The sequence below is a fragment of the Bombina bombina genome, chromosome 2, assembly GCF_027579735.1.
Source record: "Bombina bombina isolate aBomBom1 chromosome 2, aBomBom1.pri, whole genome shotgun sequence".
In the NCBI taxonomy this organism is placed as follows: Eukaryota; Metazoa; Chordata; class Amphibia; order Anura; family Bombinatoridae; genus Bombina; species Bombina bombina.
In genome coordinates, this window is record NC_069500.1 from 189,543,847 (window position 1) to 189,563,033 (window position 19,187).

General features: G+C 41.0%; 2 protein-coding genes across 2 annotated transcripts in view; one reads left to right on the plus strand and one right to left on the minus strand.

Annotated features, from left to right (window-relative positions):
• Positions 1-7,256, plus strand: part of POC5 (POC5 centriolar protein) — a 295,101-nt gene extending 287,845 nt beyond the window's left edge. The window contains exon 13 of the mRNA XM_053701388.1: positions 6,393-7,256. Within this exon, the coding sequence (XP_053557363.1) occupies positions 6,393-6,521 (129 nt within the window). The 3' untranslated portion in view covers positions 6,522-7,256. The remainder of the gene's footprint in view (positions 1-6,392) is intronic.
• ANKDD1B (ankyrin repeat and death domain containing 1B) overlaps positions 1-19,187 on the minus strand; it is a 274,509-nt gene that overhangs the window by 51,679 nt on the left and 203,643 nt on the right. The window lies entirely within an intron of this gene.

The window sequence follows — 19,187 nt, forward strand, 5'->3', positions numbered from 1 at the left end:
CTAATTGGCTAAAATGCAAATCTGTCAAAAGATAAGGGGGCAGTCTGCAGTGGCTTATATACATAAGTGTTTATGCAAAACTGGGTAATGGGTAATAAAGGGGTTATCTATCTTTTTAAACAATACCAATTCTGGAGTAGACTGTTTCTTTAAGGGAATTAAAGGGACATGCCACCCACATTTTTTCTTTTATGATTTAGAAAGAGAATGCAATTTTAAACATCTTTCTAATTTACTTATATTATCTAATTTGTTTTATTCTCTTGATATTCTTTGATGAAAAGCATATCTAGATATGCTCACTAGCTGCTGATTGGTTGCTGCACATAGAAGCCCCGTGTGATTGGCTCACCATGTGCATTGCTTTTTCTTCAACTAAGGATATTTAAAAAATGAAGCAAAATAAATAATGGAAGTAAATTGTAATGCTGTTTAAATTTCTATTCTCTATCTGAATCATGAAAGAAATATTTTGGGTTTAGTGGCCCTTTAATAATGCAGAGACTTTAATTAATTTTTTTTTGCAAAAAGAGCAACACCAGCAGGATTGATTCATTCATGGAATACAGTTCCATCAGAGGTGGTGATAACAAACACTTGTGGGAATTCCAGGACACCTGGGATAAGCATAAGCTATCCTTAAACTTAAAGAATATATGGAATGATATGCTGGGCCAAAATGTATGTTTATAGGGTGGGAAAACATATGCAGGTAAATTACAGATGGAGAAGGCCAAATTAAAAAAATGAAATATAATTTAAAACCATTGCACTATTCATTAAACATGGGTTGTTAATTTTTAAGGTGTTTTCAATGTTATGCTGTTTAACTTTTAAATAAATAATATTTTCTTCTGTTATGTGTGATCAGTCCACGGGTCATCATTACTTCTGGGATATAACTCCTCCCCAACAGGAAATGCAAGAGGATTCACCCAGCAGAGCTGCATATAGCTCCTCCCCTCTACGTCAGTCCCAGTCATTCTCTTGCACCCAACGACTAGATAGGATGTGTGAGAGGACTATGGTGATTATACTTAGTTTTTATGACTTCAATCAAAAGTTTGTTATTTTAAAATAGCACCGGAGCGTGTTATTACTTCTCTGGCAGAGTTTGAGGAAGAATCTGTCAGAGTTTTTTACTATGATTTTAACCGGAGTAGTTAAGATCATATTGCTGTTCTCGGCCATCTGAGGGAGGTAAAGGCTTCAGATCAGGGGACAGCGGGCAGAGGAATCTGCATTGAGGTATGTAGCAGTTTTTATTTTCTGAATGGAATTGATGAGAAAATCCTGCCATACCGTTAAAATGACATGTATGTATACACTTCAGTATTCTGGGGATGGTATTTCACCGGAACTACTCTGTTAAAGGTCACTAATCCTTTTTAATAACTATTTATCATGTTAAACGTTTTTGCTGGAATGTAGAATCGTTTACATTGCTGAGGTACTGTGTGAATAAATATTTGGGCATTATTTTCCACTTGGCAGTTTTTTTGCTTTATTTGTGACAGTTTCGTTTCTCTTCACTGCTGTGTGGGAGAGGGAGGGGCCGTTTTGGCGCTCTTTGCTACGCATCAAAAAATACCAGTCAGTTACTTTTATTTTTCCTGCATGATCCGGTTCATCTCTGATAGATCTCAGGGGTCTTCAAACTTCTTTGAAGGGAGGTAAATTCTCTCAGCAGAGCTGTGAGAATTCTTATAGTGACTGTGAATAAAAACGTTGCTTTGTATTTTTTTATGTCAAATTTAATTATTGTTATTTTACTAATGGGAACAAACCTTTGCTAAAAGTTTTGTTGTTTTAAAGTTTGATGCTATAACTGTTTTTCAGTTCACTATTTCAACTGTCATTTAATCGTTAGTACCTCTTTGAGGCACAGTACGTTTTTTTGCTAAAAAAGATTATAACCAAGTTGTAAGTTTTTTGCTAGTGTGTTAAACATGTCTGACTCAGAGGCCATGTCTGATACTGCGTCACAGCTCGCAGAGCATGAGGACGGAGAGCTTCATTCTGTGGGTGACGGTTCTGATCCAAACAGATTGGACTCAGATATTTCAAATTTTAAATTTAAATTGGAGAACCTCCGTGTATTACTAGGGGAGGTCTTAGCAGCTCTCAACGATTGTAGCACCGTTGCAATACCAGAGAAACTGTGTAGGTTGGATAAATACTTTGCGGTACCGGCGAGTACTGACGTTTTTCCTATACCTAAGAGACTAACTGAAATTGTTACTAAGGAGTGGGATAGACCCGGTGTGCCGTTCTCACCCCCTCCAATATTTAGAAAGATGTTTCCAATAGACGCCACCACTCGGGACTTATGGCAAACGGTCCCCAAGGTGGAGGGAGCAGTTTCTACTTTAGCTAAGCGTACCACTATCCCGGTGGAGGATAGTTGTGCTTTCTCAGATCCAATGGATAAAAAATTAGAGGGTTACCTTAAGAAAATGTTTGTTCAACAAGGTTTTATATTACAACCCCTTGCATGTATCGCGCCGATTACGGCTGCGGCAGCATTTTGGATTGAGTCGCTTGAAGAGAACCTTAGTTCATCTACGCTAGACGACATTACGGACAGGCTTAGAGTCCTTAAACTAGCTAATTCCTTCATTTCGGAGGCCGTAGTACATTTAACCAAACTTACGGCTAAGAACTCAGGATTCGCCATACAGGCACGTAGGGCGCTGTGGCTAAAATCCTGGTCAGCTGATGTTACTTCTAAGTCCAAATTACTTAATATACCTTTCAAGGGGCAGTCTTTATTTGGGCCCGGTTTGAAAGAGATTATCGCTGACATTACAGGAGGTAAGGGCCACGCCCTACCTCAAGACAAAGCCAAAGCTAAGGCTAGACAGTCTAATTTTCGTCCCTTTCGGAACTTTAAAACAGGAGCAGCATCAACCTCCACTGCACCAAAACAGGAAGGAGCTGTTGCTCGTTACAGGCAAGGCTGGAAGCCTAACCAGTCCTGGAACAAGAGCAAGCAGGCCAGGAAACCTGCTGCTGCCCCAAAGACAGCATGAACCGAGAGCCCCCGATCCGGGACCGGATCTAGTGGGGGGCAGACTCTCTCTCTTCGCCCAGGCCTGGGCAAGAGATGTTCAGGATCCCTGGGCTCTAGAGATCATATCACAGGGATACCTTCTAGACTTCAAATTATCTCCCCCAAGAGGGAGATTTCATCTGTCAAGGTTGTCAACAAACCAGATAAAGAAAGAAGCGTTTCTACGCTGCGTACAAGATCTGTTATTAATGGGAGTGATCCATCCGGTTCCACGGTCGGAACAAGGACAAGGGTTCTACTCAAACCTGTTTGTGGTTCCCAAAAAAGAGGGAACTTTCAGGCCAATCTTAGATTTAAAGACTCTAAACAAATTCCTAAGAGTTCCATCGTTCAAAATGGAAACTATTCGGACAATCTTACCCATGATCCAAGAGGGTCAGTACATGACCACAGTGGATTTAAAGGATGCTTACCTTCACATACCGATCCACAAAGATCATCACCGGTATCTAAGGTTTGCCTTCTTAGACAGGCACTACCAGTTTGTAGCTCTTCCATTCGGATTGGCTACGGCTCCAAGAATCTTCACAAAGGTTCTGGGTGCCCTTCTAGCGGTACTAAGACCGCGAGGGATTTCGGTAGCTCCGTACCTAGACGACATTCTAATTCAAGCTTCAAGCTTTCAAACTGCCAAGTCTCATACAGAGTTAGTTCTGGCATTTCTAAGGTCGCATGGATGGAAAGTGAACGAAAAGAAGAGTTCTCTCTTTCCTCTCACAAGAGTTCCATTCTTGGGGACTCTTATAGATTCTGTAGAAATGAAGATTTACCTGACAGAAGACAGGTTAACAAGGCTTCAAAATGCATGCCGCGTCCTTCATTCCATTCAACACCCGTCAGTAGCTCAATGCATGGAGGTGATCGGCTTAATGGTAGCGGCAATGGACATAGTACCTTTTGCACGCCTACACCTCAGACCGCTGCAATTATGCATGCTAAGTCAGTGGAATGGGGATTACTCAGATTTGTCCCCTACTCTGAATCTGAATCAAGAGACCAGAAATTCTCTTCTATGGTGGCTTTATCGGCCACACCTGTCCAGGGGGATGCCATTCAGCAGGCCAGACTGGACAATTGTAACAACAGACGCCAGCCTACTAGGTTGGGGCGCTGTCTGGAATTCTCTGAAGGCTCAGGGACTATGGAATCAGGAGGAGAGTCTCCTTCCAATAAACATTCTGGAATTGAGAGCAGTTCTCAATGCCCTTCTGGCTTGGCCCCAGTTAACAACTCGGGGGTTCATCAGGTTTCAGTCGGACAACATCACGACTGTAGCTTACATCAACCATCAGGGAGGGACAAGAAGCTCCCTAGCAATGATGGAAGTATCAAAGATAATTCGCTGGGCAGAGTCTCACTCTTGCCACCTGTCAGCAATCCACATCCCGGGAGTGGAGAACTGGGAGGCGGATTTCTTGAGTCGCCAGACTTTTCATCCGGGGGAGTGGGAACTTCATCCGGAGGTCTTTGCCCAAATACTTCGACGTTGGGGCAAACCAGAGATAGATCTCATGGCGTCTCGCCAGAACGCCAAACTTCCTCGCTACGGGTCCAGATCCAGGGATCCGGGAGCAGTTCTGATAGATGCTTTGACAGCACCTTGGAACTTCAGGATGGCTTATGTGTTTCCACCCTTCCCGCTGCTTCCTCGATTGATTGCCAAAATCAAACAGGAGAGAGCATCAGTAATTCTAATAGCACCTGCATGGCCACGCAGGACTTGGTATGCAGATCTAGTGGACATGTCATCCTGTCCGCCTTGGTCTCTACCTCTAAGACAGGACCTTCTGATACAGGGTCCATTCAAACATCAAAATCTAACTTCTCTGAAGCTGACTGCTTGGAAATTGAACGCTTGATTTTATCAAAACGTGGTTTTTCTGAGTCGGTTATTGATACCCTAATTCAGGCTAGGAAGCCTGTTACCAGAAGGATTTACCATAAAATATGGCGGAAATACCTATACTGGTGCGAATCCAAAGGTTACTCCTGGAGTAAGGTTAGGATCGCTAGGATACTGTCTTTTCTACAAGAAGGTTTAGAAAAGGGTTTATCAGCTAGTTCATTAAAGGGACAGATTTCAGCTCTGTCCATCTTGTTACACAGACGTCTGTCAGAAAACCCAGACGTCCAGTCCTTTTGTCAGGCTTTAGCTAGGATCAAGCCTGTGTTTAAATCTGTTGCTCCACCATGGAGTTTAAACTTAGTTCTTAACGTTTTACAGGGTGTTCCGTTTGAACCCCTTCATTCCATTGATATAAAAATGTTATCTTGGAAAGTTCTGTTTTTAATGGCTATTTCCTCGGCTCGAAGAGTCTCTGAGTTATCAGCCTTACATTGTGATTCCCCTTATCTGATTTTTCACTCAGACAAGGTAGTTCTGCGTACTAAACCTGGGTTCTTACCTAAGGTAGTCACTAACAGGAACATCAATCAAGAGATTGTTGTCCCATCCTTGTGTCCAAATCCTTCTTCAAAGAAGGAACGTCTTTTACACAATCTGGATGTAGTTCGTGCCCTCAAGTTCTACTTGCAGGCAACTAAAGATTTTCGCCAAACTTCTTCCTTGTTTGTCGTTTACTCTGGACAGAGGAGAGGTCAAAAAGCTTCTGCTACCTCTCTCTCCTTTTGGCTTCGTAGCATAATACGTTTAGCCTATGAGACTGCTGGACAGCAGCCTCCTGAAAGAATTACAGCTCACTCCACTAGAGCTGTGGCTTCCACTTGGGCCTTTAAGAATGAGGCCTCTGTTGAACAGATTTGCAAGGCTGCAACTTGGTCTTCACTTCATACTTTTTCCAAATTTTACAAATTTGACACTTTTGCTTCTTCGGAGGCTATTTTTGGGAGAAAGGTTCTTCAGGCAGTGGTTCCTTCTGTATAATGAGCCTGCCTTTCCCTCCCGTCATCCGTGTACTTTTGCTTTGGTATTGGTATCCCAGAAGTAATGATGACCCGTGGACTGATCACACATAACAGAAGAAAACATAATTTATGCTTACCTGATAAATTCCTTTCTTCTGTTGTGTGATCAGTCCACGGCCCGCCCTGTTTTTAAGGCAGGTAAATATCTTTTAAATTATACTCCAGTCACCACTTCACCCTTGGTTACTCCTTTCTCGTTGATTCTTGGTCGAATGACTGGGACTGACGTAGAGGGGAGGAGCTATATGCAGCTCTGCTGGGTGAATCCTCTTGCATTTCCTGTTGGGGAGGAGTTATATCCCAGAAGTAATGATGACCCGTGGACTGATCACACAACAGAAGAAAGGAATTTATCAGGTAAGCATAAATTATGTTTTTTATGTTTCCTTTAAAGCAGACAATCTCTCAAGCTATTGCTGCAAAATATCCTCGATCAGCATTGCAGAACTCAAATTCCTTAAGTGGGAGGAGCACTAGTCAGAGTGGAAGAACTGGTGTTCACTCTATAAAGGTTGTTGACTGATATATACTGCAGAAACTTGTTTAAAAATGCATATTTTGCATTTCATTACTGTAGTAAGGATGTGGTGTTAATTCCTATTTATTATCATGTTTTATGGAAAGATCCACTGCAATTTATTTGGTAAATTTGGGCCATGGCATGCAATGGCAAACCCAATAAGTAATATGTGATACCTGCATTATTTATAAAACCTATTAAAGGGACATTTAATTCAAAACCTTTGCCAAGCATTTAAAATCAGCAATTACACTAGTTAAAATATGAATCCAGATGTGAAACGATATGGAAACTAGCTGAAAATGCATGTTTGTGCACTTTAATACTTGTCTTTATCTCCATGGTGGATTGGTGCAAAAAGCCTATTGTTGGCGCTCAATTAAAAAAAAACAAAAAAAAACACCAGTTAATCCATCTTTTAGAAACAACAAAGGCAAATTTATTTAACTTTGTTTTATTATGAATTGAATTACTGTGTATTTTTAATTGATAGATTCATTTTCTTTTAAAAGACTAATACTACAGATTAAAGGGTGTAAAATATTTCTTTTATTCGCTCATCATTTTTTATGTTTTTTTTATTTTATTTTTTTGTGGAGTGTCTAATATAAATTATAAAACTAATGTAAATACTGCAGCAATATTATTTTACATATTTTGTAATAATACATTCTTTGAAAAATACATACTTTTTTTTTTTATAAATATTTTTAATAAAGAATAATTTATTTTGTGTTATTCTGTTGGTTGTTGTTTTTTTAGGTTGCTTCATGTTATGGTTGACAAAATCTAGTTGTGAGCAGTTTTGATCAATATGACATACTGATAAATAGACTAGCTAGTTTCTATGTTTATTACTTATGGATACACAGTCCAAGGCCCTGAAAACTTCACAGGCAGACAAACCCATAAATAAAAAAGTTGAATAGTGGTCTCTGGTTCTCGACATACTTATATTAAAGTGAATAACAGGAAGCTGAAATCCCAGAAATTGGCAGCAACATATGAATTTTATTAAATTCACAAAATAATAATTAACGTCTATGTGTAGCCCAGGGGTCAAATCCAGCGGTCTCAACCTGCCCAGGAAAGGAAGGAGGGGAGGAAGGAGGGTGTGAGGAACTGAAGCTAAGATTGCTATGCACCATGTGAGTTAAAAACAAAGTATGGACACCCTGGATCTTGATATTAAACAGGAATTCATGTGTGTCTAGTTTAGTTATTTTAAAGTTGTCTTAAAAAGTTCAGTGTTTCACCAAAGAAAAAATGTGCTTATCAAGCAGGGAAGAGTCATGTCCTTCCAGCTCTGCTTTCTCTCTGATTGGAATTGCTTTTAGTTCTTCCAGAGATAGCTGGGATGAGGTTTGCAAGGGAAATACATGTGTACATACAAAGGAAAATAGTCTTTGCGATTAAAGGTGTTTGTGAAACATCTTGTAGCAGGATAAGCCCAAATATCATCAGGCCTAAAGGCAACCATTCAGCCTTTCATTGGATTTAATTTGCTTTCATTAACTATAGTGTATAGATTATATACATATAAATACAGTGTGTGTGTGTATAAAACAATATTAATTGTGAGGGGGGGGTTAAAGTCTTGGTGAGTTCCCACACTTTTTTTGTAGGACTTGACCCCTGGTGTAGCCTCATATCTAAAGTGTTTTGGGCTGTTTATCCGCAGTTTGTTCTGGTATTAAATTGCAAGACCATTTATTTAAAATAATGCACAGCCATTTTATAACATTAAATGCCTAATATTGACACCTGACACCCTCATATCTGCTCCTTTTTTATTCTAAATGTGGATTTAGATACTGTTTTTTTACTGCAAAGTTAAAAAATATGTGGTGATTAGCTATATATTCAGATGATGATATGCTAACTATAACTGATATTGACACATCATTACCCGCTATATTGGAAGAAATCCAGTCCCATGGAAAGGTATCTAATTTCCAGTTAAATTTATCTAAATTTGAAATACTAAATGTCAACATATCACATGAAATGATGATACGGGCCAACCAATGCTGACCATAATAGTTAGAAATAGTTTACTTAAATATCTCGGGCTGAAGTTGACCCTGACCCTCAGATGTTATTTGAAACTAATTATAAAAGCTTGGCAGCAGACATAATAAGGGATCTGTCAGGCTGGAAAAATAAACGTATCTCATGGATGAATGCGTTACCAAGACTTTTTTTATATACTACAAACACTGCCCATCCCCTACCTTAGAAATTCCTCACTCAATTTCAAAGCTCATTAGAAAGCTACATCTGGAATGACTTAAAGTCAAGGATCCCTAAAAAAAAACAAAACACTGTATATCCCTAAAGATAAAGGAGGCCTAGGCCTACATAACCTAGAAACATACAGACATAGCTCCATTCCACAAGACGTTGCATAATTATGGCTGAACTGTTCTCACAAGCAATGGGTTCAAATACAAAACCATATTTTGAGAGTTAATAATGTGGGTACTGTAGTTTGACTACCCACAAAATTCAGACCTCAGGCAGTTCTGTACACACCTTACAGTCCATATCTTCTCTAATTTCACCCTTAACACCATATAAGGGGAACACTGAGCTAATTATTAGCTATTTGTCAAGGCAAATTCACTCTACCCCTCAACTCACGCAATTAGTGTACCACAATATTCTACATAAGGGAAAACTCAAATCTTAAAACGAGTTATGAGACGTTAACACTGAAACTTTCACATCTTGCTAAAATAAAATACTATCTAGATACCTATGTTCAGAAAAAGAAGTTAATATGACCCACAACGCCCTTAATGCAAAAAACACCTGGACATCTCATATCCATTCTTAAAAAAATATTTCTAATAACGGATTATTATAGCCTACCATCTTTTACCACAAGATGAATAAAAGAATTGGAAGAAAGCATCACATAGAGTGTCAGACAGACTTTTATCTCACCAAGATAGCTTCAATCTTCTCAAGGGTACAAAAAATTAACTTTATAGTGAAGGTAAACTTTGATGAATGAAAGCCCGTTTTTTAAAAATACTAATAAAAACAGGGGCACTTTCATTTATCAAAGTTTACAAAGCAGCCATTTTGATTAAAAACTTACCTTTCTCTTGTTAAGTGTATCCAGTCCACGGATCATCCATTACTTGTGGGATATTCTCCTTCCCAACAGGAAGTTGCAAGAGGATCACCCACAGCAGAGCTGCTATATAGCTCCTCCCCTAACTGTCATATCCAGTCATTCTCTTGCAAGCCTCAACCAAGATGGAGGTCGTAAGAGGAGTGTGGTGTTTTATACTTAGTTTATTCTTCAATCAAAAGTTTGTTATTTTTAAATGGTGCCGGAGTGTACTGTTTATCTCAGGCAGTTTTTAGAAGAAGAATCTGCCTGCGTTTTATATGATCTTAGCAGAAGTAACTAAGATCCATGGCTGTTCTCACATATTCTGAGGAGTGAGGTAACTTCAGAGAGGGAATGGCGTGCAGGTTTTCCTGCAATAAGGTATGTGCAGTTAATATTTTTCTAGGGATGGAATTTGCTAGAAAATGCTGCTGATACCGAACTAATGTAAGTAAAGCCTTAAATGCAGTTATAGCGACTGGTATCAGGCTTATTAATAGAGATACATACTCTTATAAAAATGTAATATAAAAGTTTGCTGGCATGTTTAATCGTTTTTATATGTATTTGGTGATAAAACTTATTGGGGCCTAGTTTTTTTCCACATGGCTGGCTTGAATTTTGCCTAGTAACAGTTTCCTTAGGCTTTCCACTGTTGTAATATGAGTGGGAGGGGCCTTTTTAGTGCTTTTCTGTGCAGCTAAAAATACTGACAGAGACATTCAGCTTCCCTCTGCATGATCCAGGACATCTCTGGAGGGCTCAAAAGGCTTCAAAGTCGTTTTTGAGGGAGGTAAAAAGCCACAGTAGAGCTGTGGCAGTTGTTGTGACTGTTTGAAGAAAAAAAAAAAAAAAAACGTTTTTGTCTTTTATTATTCAATTTTGGGTATTAAGGGGTTAATCATCCATTTGCAAGTGGGTGCAATGCTCTGCTAACTTGTTACATACACTGTAAAAATGCTGTTAGTGTAACTGCCTTTTTTCACTGTTATTTAAAATTTTGACAAAATTTGTGTTTCTTAAAGGTGCAGTAACGTTTTTTATATTGCTTGTAAACTTGTTTAAAGTGTTTTCCAAGCTTGCTAGTATCATTGCTAGTCTGTTTAAACATGTCTGACACAGAGGAAACTACTTGTTCATTATGTTTGAAAGCCATGGTGGAGCCCCATAGGAGAATGTGTACTAAATGTATTGATTTCACCTTAAACAGTAAAGATCAGTCTTTAACTATAAAAGAAATATCACCAGAAGATTCTGACGAGGGGGAAGTTATGCCGACTAACTCTCCCCACGTGTCAGACCCTTCGCCTCCCGCTCAGGGGATGCACGCTAATATGGCGCCAATTACATCAGGGACGCCCATAGCGATTACCTTGCAGGACATGGCTGCAATCATGAATAATACCCTGTCAGAGGTATTATCCAGGTTGCCTGAATTAAGAGGCAAGCGCGATTGCTCTGGGGTCAGGAGAAATACAGAGCGCGCAGATGCTGTAAGGGCCATGTCTGATACTGCGTCACAATATGCAGATCATGAGGACGGAGAGCTTCAGTCTGTGGGTGACATCTCTGATTCGGTGAAACCTGATTCAGAGATTTCTAATTTTAAATTTAAGCTTCAGAACCTCCGTGTGTTGCTTGGGGAGGTATTAGCTGCTCTGAATGACTGTAACACAGTTGCAGTACCAGAGAAATTGTGTAGGCTGGATAAATACTATGCGGTACCGGTGTGTACTGATGTTTTTCCTATACCTAAAAGGCTTACAGAAATTATTAGCAAGGAGTGGGATAGACCGGGGGTGCCTTTTTCCCCACCTCCTATATTTAGAAAAATGTTTCCAATAGACGCCACTACACGGGACTTATGGCAGACGGTCCCTAAGGTGGAGGGAGCAGTTTCTACTTTAGCAAAGCGTACTACTATCCCGGTTGAGGACAGTTGTGCTTTTTCAGATCCAATGGATAAAAAATTGGAGGGTTACCTTAAGAAAATGTTTATTCAACATGGTTTTATTTTACAGCCCCTTGCATGCATTGCGCCTGTCACGGCCGCAGCGGCATTCTGGTTTGAGGCCCTGGAAGAGGCCATCCATACAGCTCCATTGACTGAAATTATTGACAAGCTTAGAACACTTAAGCTAGCTAACTCATTTGTTTCTGATGCCATTGTTCATTTGACTAAACTAACGGCTAAGAATTCCGGATTCGCCATCCAAGCGCGTAGGGCGCTATGGCTTAAATCCTGGTCAGCTGAAGTGACTTCGAAGTCTAAATTACTCAACATTCCTTTCAAGGGGCAGACCTTATTCGGGCCTGGTTTGAAGGAAATTATTGCTGACATTACTGGAGGTAAGGGTCACACCCTTCCTCAGGACAGGGCCAAAGCAAAGGCCAAACAGTCTAATTTTCGTGCCTTTTGAAATTTCAAGGCAGGTGCAGCATCAACTTCCTCCGCTTCAAAACAAGAGGGAACTTTTGCTCAATCCAAGCAGGACTGGAAACCTAACCAGTCCTGGAACAAAGGCAAGCAGGCCTGAAAGCCTGCTGCTGCCTCTAAGACAGCATGAAGGAACGGCCCCCTATCCGGCGATGGATCTAGTAGGGGGCAGACTTTCTCTCTTCGCCCAGGCGTGGGCAAGAGATGTTCAGGATCCCTGGGCGTTGGAGATCATATCTCAGGGATATCTTCTGGACTTCAAAGCTTCCCCTCCACAAGGGAGATTTCATCTTTCAAGGCTATCTGCAAATAAGATAAAGAAAGAGGCATTCCTACGCTGTGTGCAAGACCTCCTAGTTATGGGAGTGATCCATCCAGTTCCGTGAACGGAACAAGGACAGGGTTTTTATTCAAATCTGTTTGTGGTTCCCAAAAAAGAGGGAACCTTCAGACCAATTTTGGATCTAAAGATCTTAAACAAATTCCTCAGAGTTCCATCTTTCAAAATGGAAACTATTCGGACCATCCTACCCATGATCCAAGAAGGTCAGTACATGACCACAGTGGACTTAAAGGATGCCTACCTTCACATACCGATTCACAAAGATCATCATCGGTTTCTAAGGTTTGCCTTTCTAGACAGGCATTACCAATTTGTAGCTCTTCCCTTCGGGTTGGCTACAGCCCCGAGAATCTTTACAAAGGTTCTGGGCTCACTTCTGGCGGTTCTAAGACCGCGAGGCATAGCGGTGGCTCCGTATCTAGACGACATCCTGATATAGGCGTCAAGCTTTCACGTTGCCAAGTCTCATACAGAGATAGTTCTGGCATTTCTGAGGTCGCACAGGTGGAAAGTGAACAAGGAAAAGAGTTCTCTAGCCCCATTCACAAGAGTCTCCTTCTTAGGGACTCTTATAGATTCTGTAGAAATGAAAATTTACCTGACGGAGTCCAGGTTATCAAAACTTCTAAATGCTTGCCTTATTCTTCACTCCATTCCGCGCCCTTCGGTAGCTCAGTGTATGGAGGTAATCGGCTTAATGGTAGCGGCAATGGACATAGTGCCATTTGCGCGCCTTCATCTCAGACCGCTGCAATTATGCATGCTGAGTCAGTGGAATGGGGATTACACAGATTTGTCCCCTCTGCTAAATCTGGATCAAGAGACCAGAGATTCTCTTCTCTGGTGGTTGTCTCGGGTATACCTGTCCAAGGGTATGACATTTCGCAGGCCAGATTGGACAATTGTAACAACAGATGCCAGCCTTCTAGGTTGGGGTGCAGTCTGGAATTCTCTGAAGGCACAGGGATCGTGGACTCAGGAGGAGAAACTCCTTCCAATAAATATTCTGGAGTTAAGAGCGATATTCAATGCTCTTCTGGCTTGGCCTCAGTTAGCAACACTGAGGTTCATCAGATTTCAGTCGGACAACATCACGACTGTGGCTTACATCAACCATCAAGGGGGAACCAGGAGTTCCCTAGCGATGTTAGAAGTCTCAAAAATAATTCGCTGGGCAGAGTACCACTCTTGCCACCTGTCAGCAATCCATATCCCAGGCGTGGAGAACTGGGAGGCGGATTTTCTAAGTCGTCAGACTTTTCATCCGGGGGAGTGGGAACTCCATCCGGAGGTGTTTGCTCAGTTGATTCATCGTTGGGGCAAACCAGAGTTGGATCTCATGGTGTCTCGCCAGAACGCCAAGCTTCCTTGTTACGGATCCAGGTCCAGGGACCCAGAAGCGACGCTGATAGATGCGCTAGCAGCACCTTGGTTCTTCAACCTGGCTTATGTGTTTCCACCGTTTCCTCTGCTCCCTCGACTGATTGCCAAAATCAAACAGGAGAGAGCATCGGTGATTCTGATAGCACCTGCGTGGCCACGCAGGACTTGGTATGCAGACCTGGTGGACATGTCATCCTTTCCACCATGGACTCTGCCTCTAAGACAGGACCTTCTGATACAAGGTCCTTTCAATCATCCAAATCTAATTTCTCTGAGACTGACTGCATGGAGATTGAACGCTTGATTCTATCAAAGCGTGGCTTCTCCGAGTCAGTCATTGATACTTTAATACAGGCACGAAAGCCTGTTACCAGGAAAATCTACCACAAGATTTGGAGTAAATATCTTTATTGGTGTGAATCCAAGACTTACTCATGGAGTAAAGTTAGGATTCCTAGAATATTGTCTTTTCTCCAAGAGGGCTTGGACAAAGGATTATCAGCTAGTTCCTTAAAGGGACAGATTTCTGCTCTGTCTATTCTTTTGCACAAGCGTCTGGCAGAGGTTCCAGACGTCCAGGCATTTTGCCAGGCTTTGGTTAGATTTAAGCCTGTGTTTAAACCTGTTGCTCCCCCGTGGAGCTTAAACTTGGTTCTTAAGGTTCTTCAAGGAGTTCCGTTTGAACCCCTTCATTCCATTGATATTAAACTTTTATCTTGGAAAGTTCTGTTTTTGATGGCTATTTCCTCGGCTCGGAGAGTCTCTGAGCTATCTGCCTTACAATGTGATTCTCCCTATCTGATTTTTCATGCAGAGAAGGTAGTTCTGCGTACCAAACCTGGGTTTTTACCTAAGGTGGTTTCTAACAAGAATATCAATCAAGAGATTGTTGTTCCATCGTTGTGCCCTAATCCTTCTTCAAAGAAGGAACGTCTTTTACATAATCTGGACGTAGTCCGTGCCTTGAAGTTTTACTTACAAGCTACTAAGGATTTTCATCAAACATCTTTCCTGTTTGTCGTTTACTCTGGACAGAGGAGAGGTCAAAAAGCTTCAGCAACCTCTCTTTCCTTTTGGCTTCGGAGCACAATAAGCCTAGCCTATGAGACTGCTGGACAGCAGCCCCCTGAAAGGATTACAGCTCATTCTACTAGAGCTGTGGCTTCCACCTGGGCCTTCAAAAATGAGGCCTCTGTTGAACAGATTTGCAAGGCTGCGACTTGGTCTTTGCTTCACACTTTTTCAAAATTTGACAAATTTGATACTTTTGCTTCTTCGGAGGCTGTGTTTGGGAGAAAGGTTCTTCAGGCAGTGTTTCCTTCCGCTTAATCCTGCCTTGTCCCTCCCATCATCCGTGTACTTTAGCTTTGGTATTGGTATCCCACAAGTAATGGATGATCCGTGGACTGGATACACTTAACAAGAGAAAACAAAATTTATGCTTACCTGATAAATGTATTTCTCTTGTAGTGTATCCAGTCCACGGCCCGCCCTGTCCTTTTAAGGCAGGTCTAAATTTTAATTAAACTACAGTCACCACTGCACCCTATGGTTTCTCCTTTCTCTGTTTGTTTTCGGTCGAATGACTGGATATGACAGTTAGGGGAGGAGCTATATAGCAGCTCTGCTGTGGGTGATCCTCTTGCAACTTCCTGTTGGGAAAGAGAATATCCCACAAGTAATGGATGATCCGTGGACTGGATACACTACAAGAGAAATAAATTTATCAGGTAAGCATAAATTATGTTTTTTTTCTTTTCACAGCCAGAGCAGCTTGTCCCTCCTGGAAATCCTCTCTTCACACATCAGCAATGACTAATCCGGCTTCCTCCAATCACAGCATGGCCTCAGGCAATGACTACCCTGGGGGGAAAGCCGTGATTGGAGGAAGCCGGATTAGTCATTGCTGACATGTTAAGAGAGGATTTCCAGGAGGGGGAAGCTGCTCTAGCTTTGAAAAGAAAAAAGGTAAAGTTTTTTTTATCAAAACAGCTGCTTTGTAAACTTTGATGAATAAAAGTGCCCCTGTTTTTAATAGTATTTTTAAAAAAACGGGCTTTCATTAACCAAAGTTTACCTTCACTTTATTAGTTTATTATGAGGTGATACCAGCTAGATTGAGATACATATACCCATCTGCGTCGGGTAAGTGCTGGAGAGGCTGTGAAGGAGAGGTATTAATCAAATTCTGGTGGTCCTGTGGGAAACTTTGGGACCTTTTGGCATGAAATCACAAATACCATGAGCAATATATTAGAGATTTTGGTCCCTAACAGCTTCTTCTATTTTTATCTTGCCCTAAAATAAAAAAACAAAGCTTATTAGGCATTGTTCAACATCATGTTGAATAGTGCCAAAGCCCTCATCCCCCAACATTGGAAATCTCTGATTACACCGACATTACCTGAATGGGTATCACAAGTCTCCATACAATTACAACTTGAAAGATACCTATATTTGAAAAGCGGACACACAGAACAACACAAAGCAATGTTGAGCCTCTGGAATAAATTTGAGATGAGACTGGGGGAATAGGGGGGAAAACTTCTTGACCTCCTGACCCCTCTCCTCCTCCCTTTCCACTCCTCTCCTCTATTTAATTTCTTATTTTTTTTCCTTTCTACCTACTCCACTAGCACCTCAGTGATTCTACTCAACCCCTTTATGCCTTGTAGTGATATTATTTTGTTCTATTTTATGCATCATACATGTTTATATTTATGCATAATCTTGTTTATAGTATTACTTTGTTTCTAAGTTTACATGTAGAACTTGAGATAGTTTAAACAGAATTCTTGTGTAATCATTTTAGTTGATGATCAGTGTTTTGAAAAAGATTTATATCAGTCATAACGGTCATATTATAGCTAAATCCATATTCCAAATGTAGTGTAGGAAAAACATAATTTATGTAAGAACTTACCTGATAAATTTATTTATTTCATATTGGCAAGAGTCCATGAGCTAGTGACATATGGGATATACAATCCTACCAGGAGGGGCAAAGTTTCCCAAACCTCAAAATGCCTATAAATACACCCCTCACCACACCCACAATTCAGTTTAACGAATAGCCAAGCAGTGGGGTGATAAAGAAAGGAGTTGAAAGCACCACCAAAGAAATTTGGAAATTTATTTTCATTTTTGAAAGAAAAAAACTTAAATCAAAAAGCCGAAGAATCAAACTGAAACAGCTGCCTGAAGAACTTTTCTACCAAAAACTGCTTCCGAAGAAGCAAATACATAAAAACTGTAGAATTTAGTAAATGTATGCAAAGAGGACCAAGTCGCCGCTTTGCAAATCTGATCAACTGAAGCTTCATTCTTAAAAGCCCACGAAGTGGAGACTGATCTAGTAGAATGAGCAGTAATTCTGAGGCGGGGCCTGACCCGACTCCAAATAAGCTTGATGAATCAAAAGTTTCAACCAAGAAGCCAAGGAAATAGCAGAAGCCTTCTGACCTTTCCTAGGACCAGAAAATAAAACAAATAGACTGGAAGTCTTCCTGAAATCTTTAGTAGCTTCCACATAATATTTCAAAGCTCTTACCACATCCAAAGAATGTAAGGATCTCTCCAAAGAATTCTTAGGATTAGGACACAAGGAAGGGACAACAATTTCTCTACTAATGTTGTTAGAATTCACAACCTTAGGTAAAAATTTAAAAGAAGTCCGCAAAACTGCCCTATCCTGATGAAAAATCAGAAAAGGAGACTCACAGGAAGGAGCAGATAGCTCAGAAACTCTTCTAGCAGAAGAGATAGCCAAAAGGAACAACACTTACCAAGAAAGTAGTTTAATGTCCAAAGAATGCATAGGCTCAAATGGAGGAGCCTGTAAAGCCTTCAGAACCAAATTAAGACTCCAAGGAGGAGAAATTGATTAAATGACAGGCTTAATACGAACTAAAACCTGTACAAAACAGTGAATATCAGGAAGTATAGCAATCTTTCTGTGAAATAAAACAGAAAGAGCGGAGATTTGTCCTTTCAAGGAACTTGCAGACAAACCCTTATCCAAACCATCCTGAAGGAACTGTAAAATTCTAGGAATTCTAAAAGAATGCCAGGAGAATTTATGAGAAGAACACCATGTAAGTCTTCCAAACTCTATAATAAATCTTCCTAGAGACAGATTTACGAGCTTGTAACATAGTATTAATCACTGAGTCAGAGAAACCTCTATGACTTAGAAGTAAGCGTTCAATTTCCATACCTTCAAATTTAATGATTTGAGATCCTGATGGAAAAACGGACCTTGAGATAGTAGGTCCGGCCGTAACGGAAGTGGCCAAGGCGGGCAACTGGACATCCGAACCAGATCCGCATACCAAAACCTGTGTGGCAATGCTGGAGCCACCAGCAAAACAAAAGACTGTTCCATGATGATTTTGGAGATCACTCTTGGAAGAACTAGAGGCGGGAAGATGTAAGCAGGTTGATAACACCAAGGAAGTGTCAGCGCATTCACTGCTTCCGCCTGAACATCCCTGGACCTGGACAGGTATCTGGGAAGTTTCTTGTTTAGATGAGAGGCCATGAGATCTATCTCTGGAACCCCCCACATCTGAACAATCTGAGAAAACACATCTGGATGGAGAGACCACTCCCCAGGATGTAAAGTCTGGCGGCTGAGATAATCCGCCTCCCAATTGTCTACGCCTGGTATATGCACCGCAGAGATTAGACAGGAGCTGGATTCCGCCCAGGCAAGTATTCAAGATACTTCTTTCATAGCTTGGGGACTGTGAGTCCCACCCTGATGATTGACATAAGCCACAGTTGTGATATTGTCTGTCTGAAAACAAATTAATGGTTCTCTCTTTAGCAGAGGCCAGAACTGAAGAGCCCTGAGAATTGCACAGAGTTCTAAAATATTTATTGGTAATCTCGCCTCTTGAGATTTCCAAACCCCTTGTGCTGTCAGAGATCCCCAAACAGCTCCCCAACCTGAAAGACTCGCATCTGTTGCGATCACAGTCCAGGTTGGGCGGAAAAAAAAGCCCCTTGAACCAAACGATGGTGATCTATCCACCATGTCAGAGAGTGTCGTACATTGGGATTCAAGGATATTAATTGTGATATCTTTGTATAATCCCTGCACCATTGATTCAGCATACAAAGCTGTAGAGGTCTCATGTGAAAATGAGCAAAGGGGATCGCGTCCGATGCTGCAGTCATGAGACCTAAAACTTCCATGCACATAGCCACTGAAGGAAATGACAGACTGAAGGAGCCGGCATGCTGCGACCAATTTTAAACGTCTTTTGTCTGTTAGAGACAGAGTCATGGACACTTAATCTATTTGGAAGCCTAAAAAGGTGACCCTTGTCTGAGGAATCAAGAAACTTTTTGGTAAATTGATCCTCCAACCATGTTTCC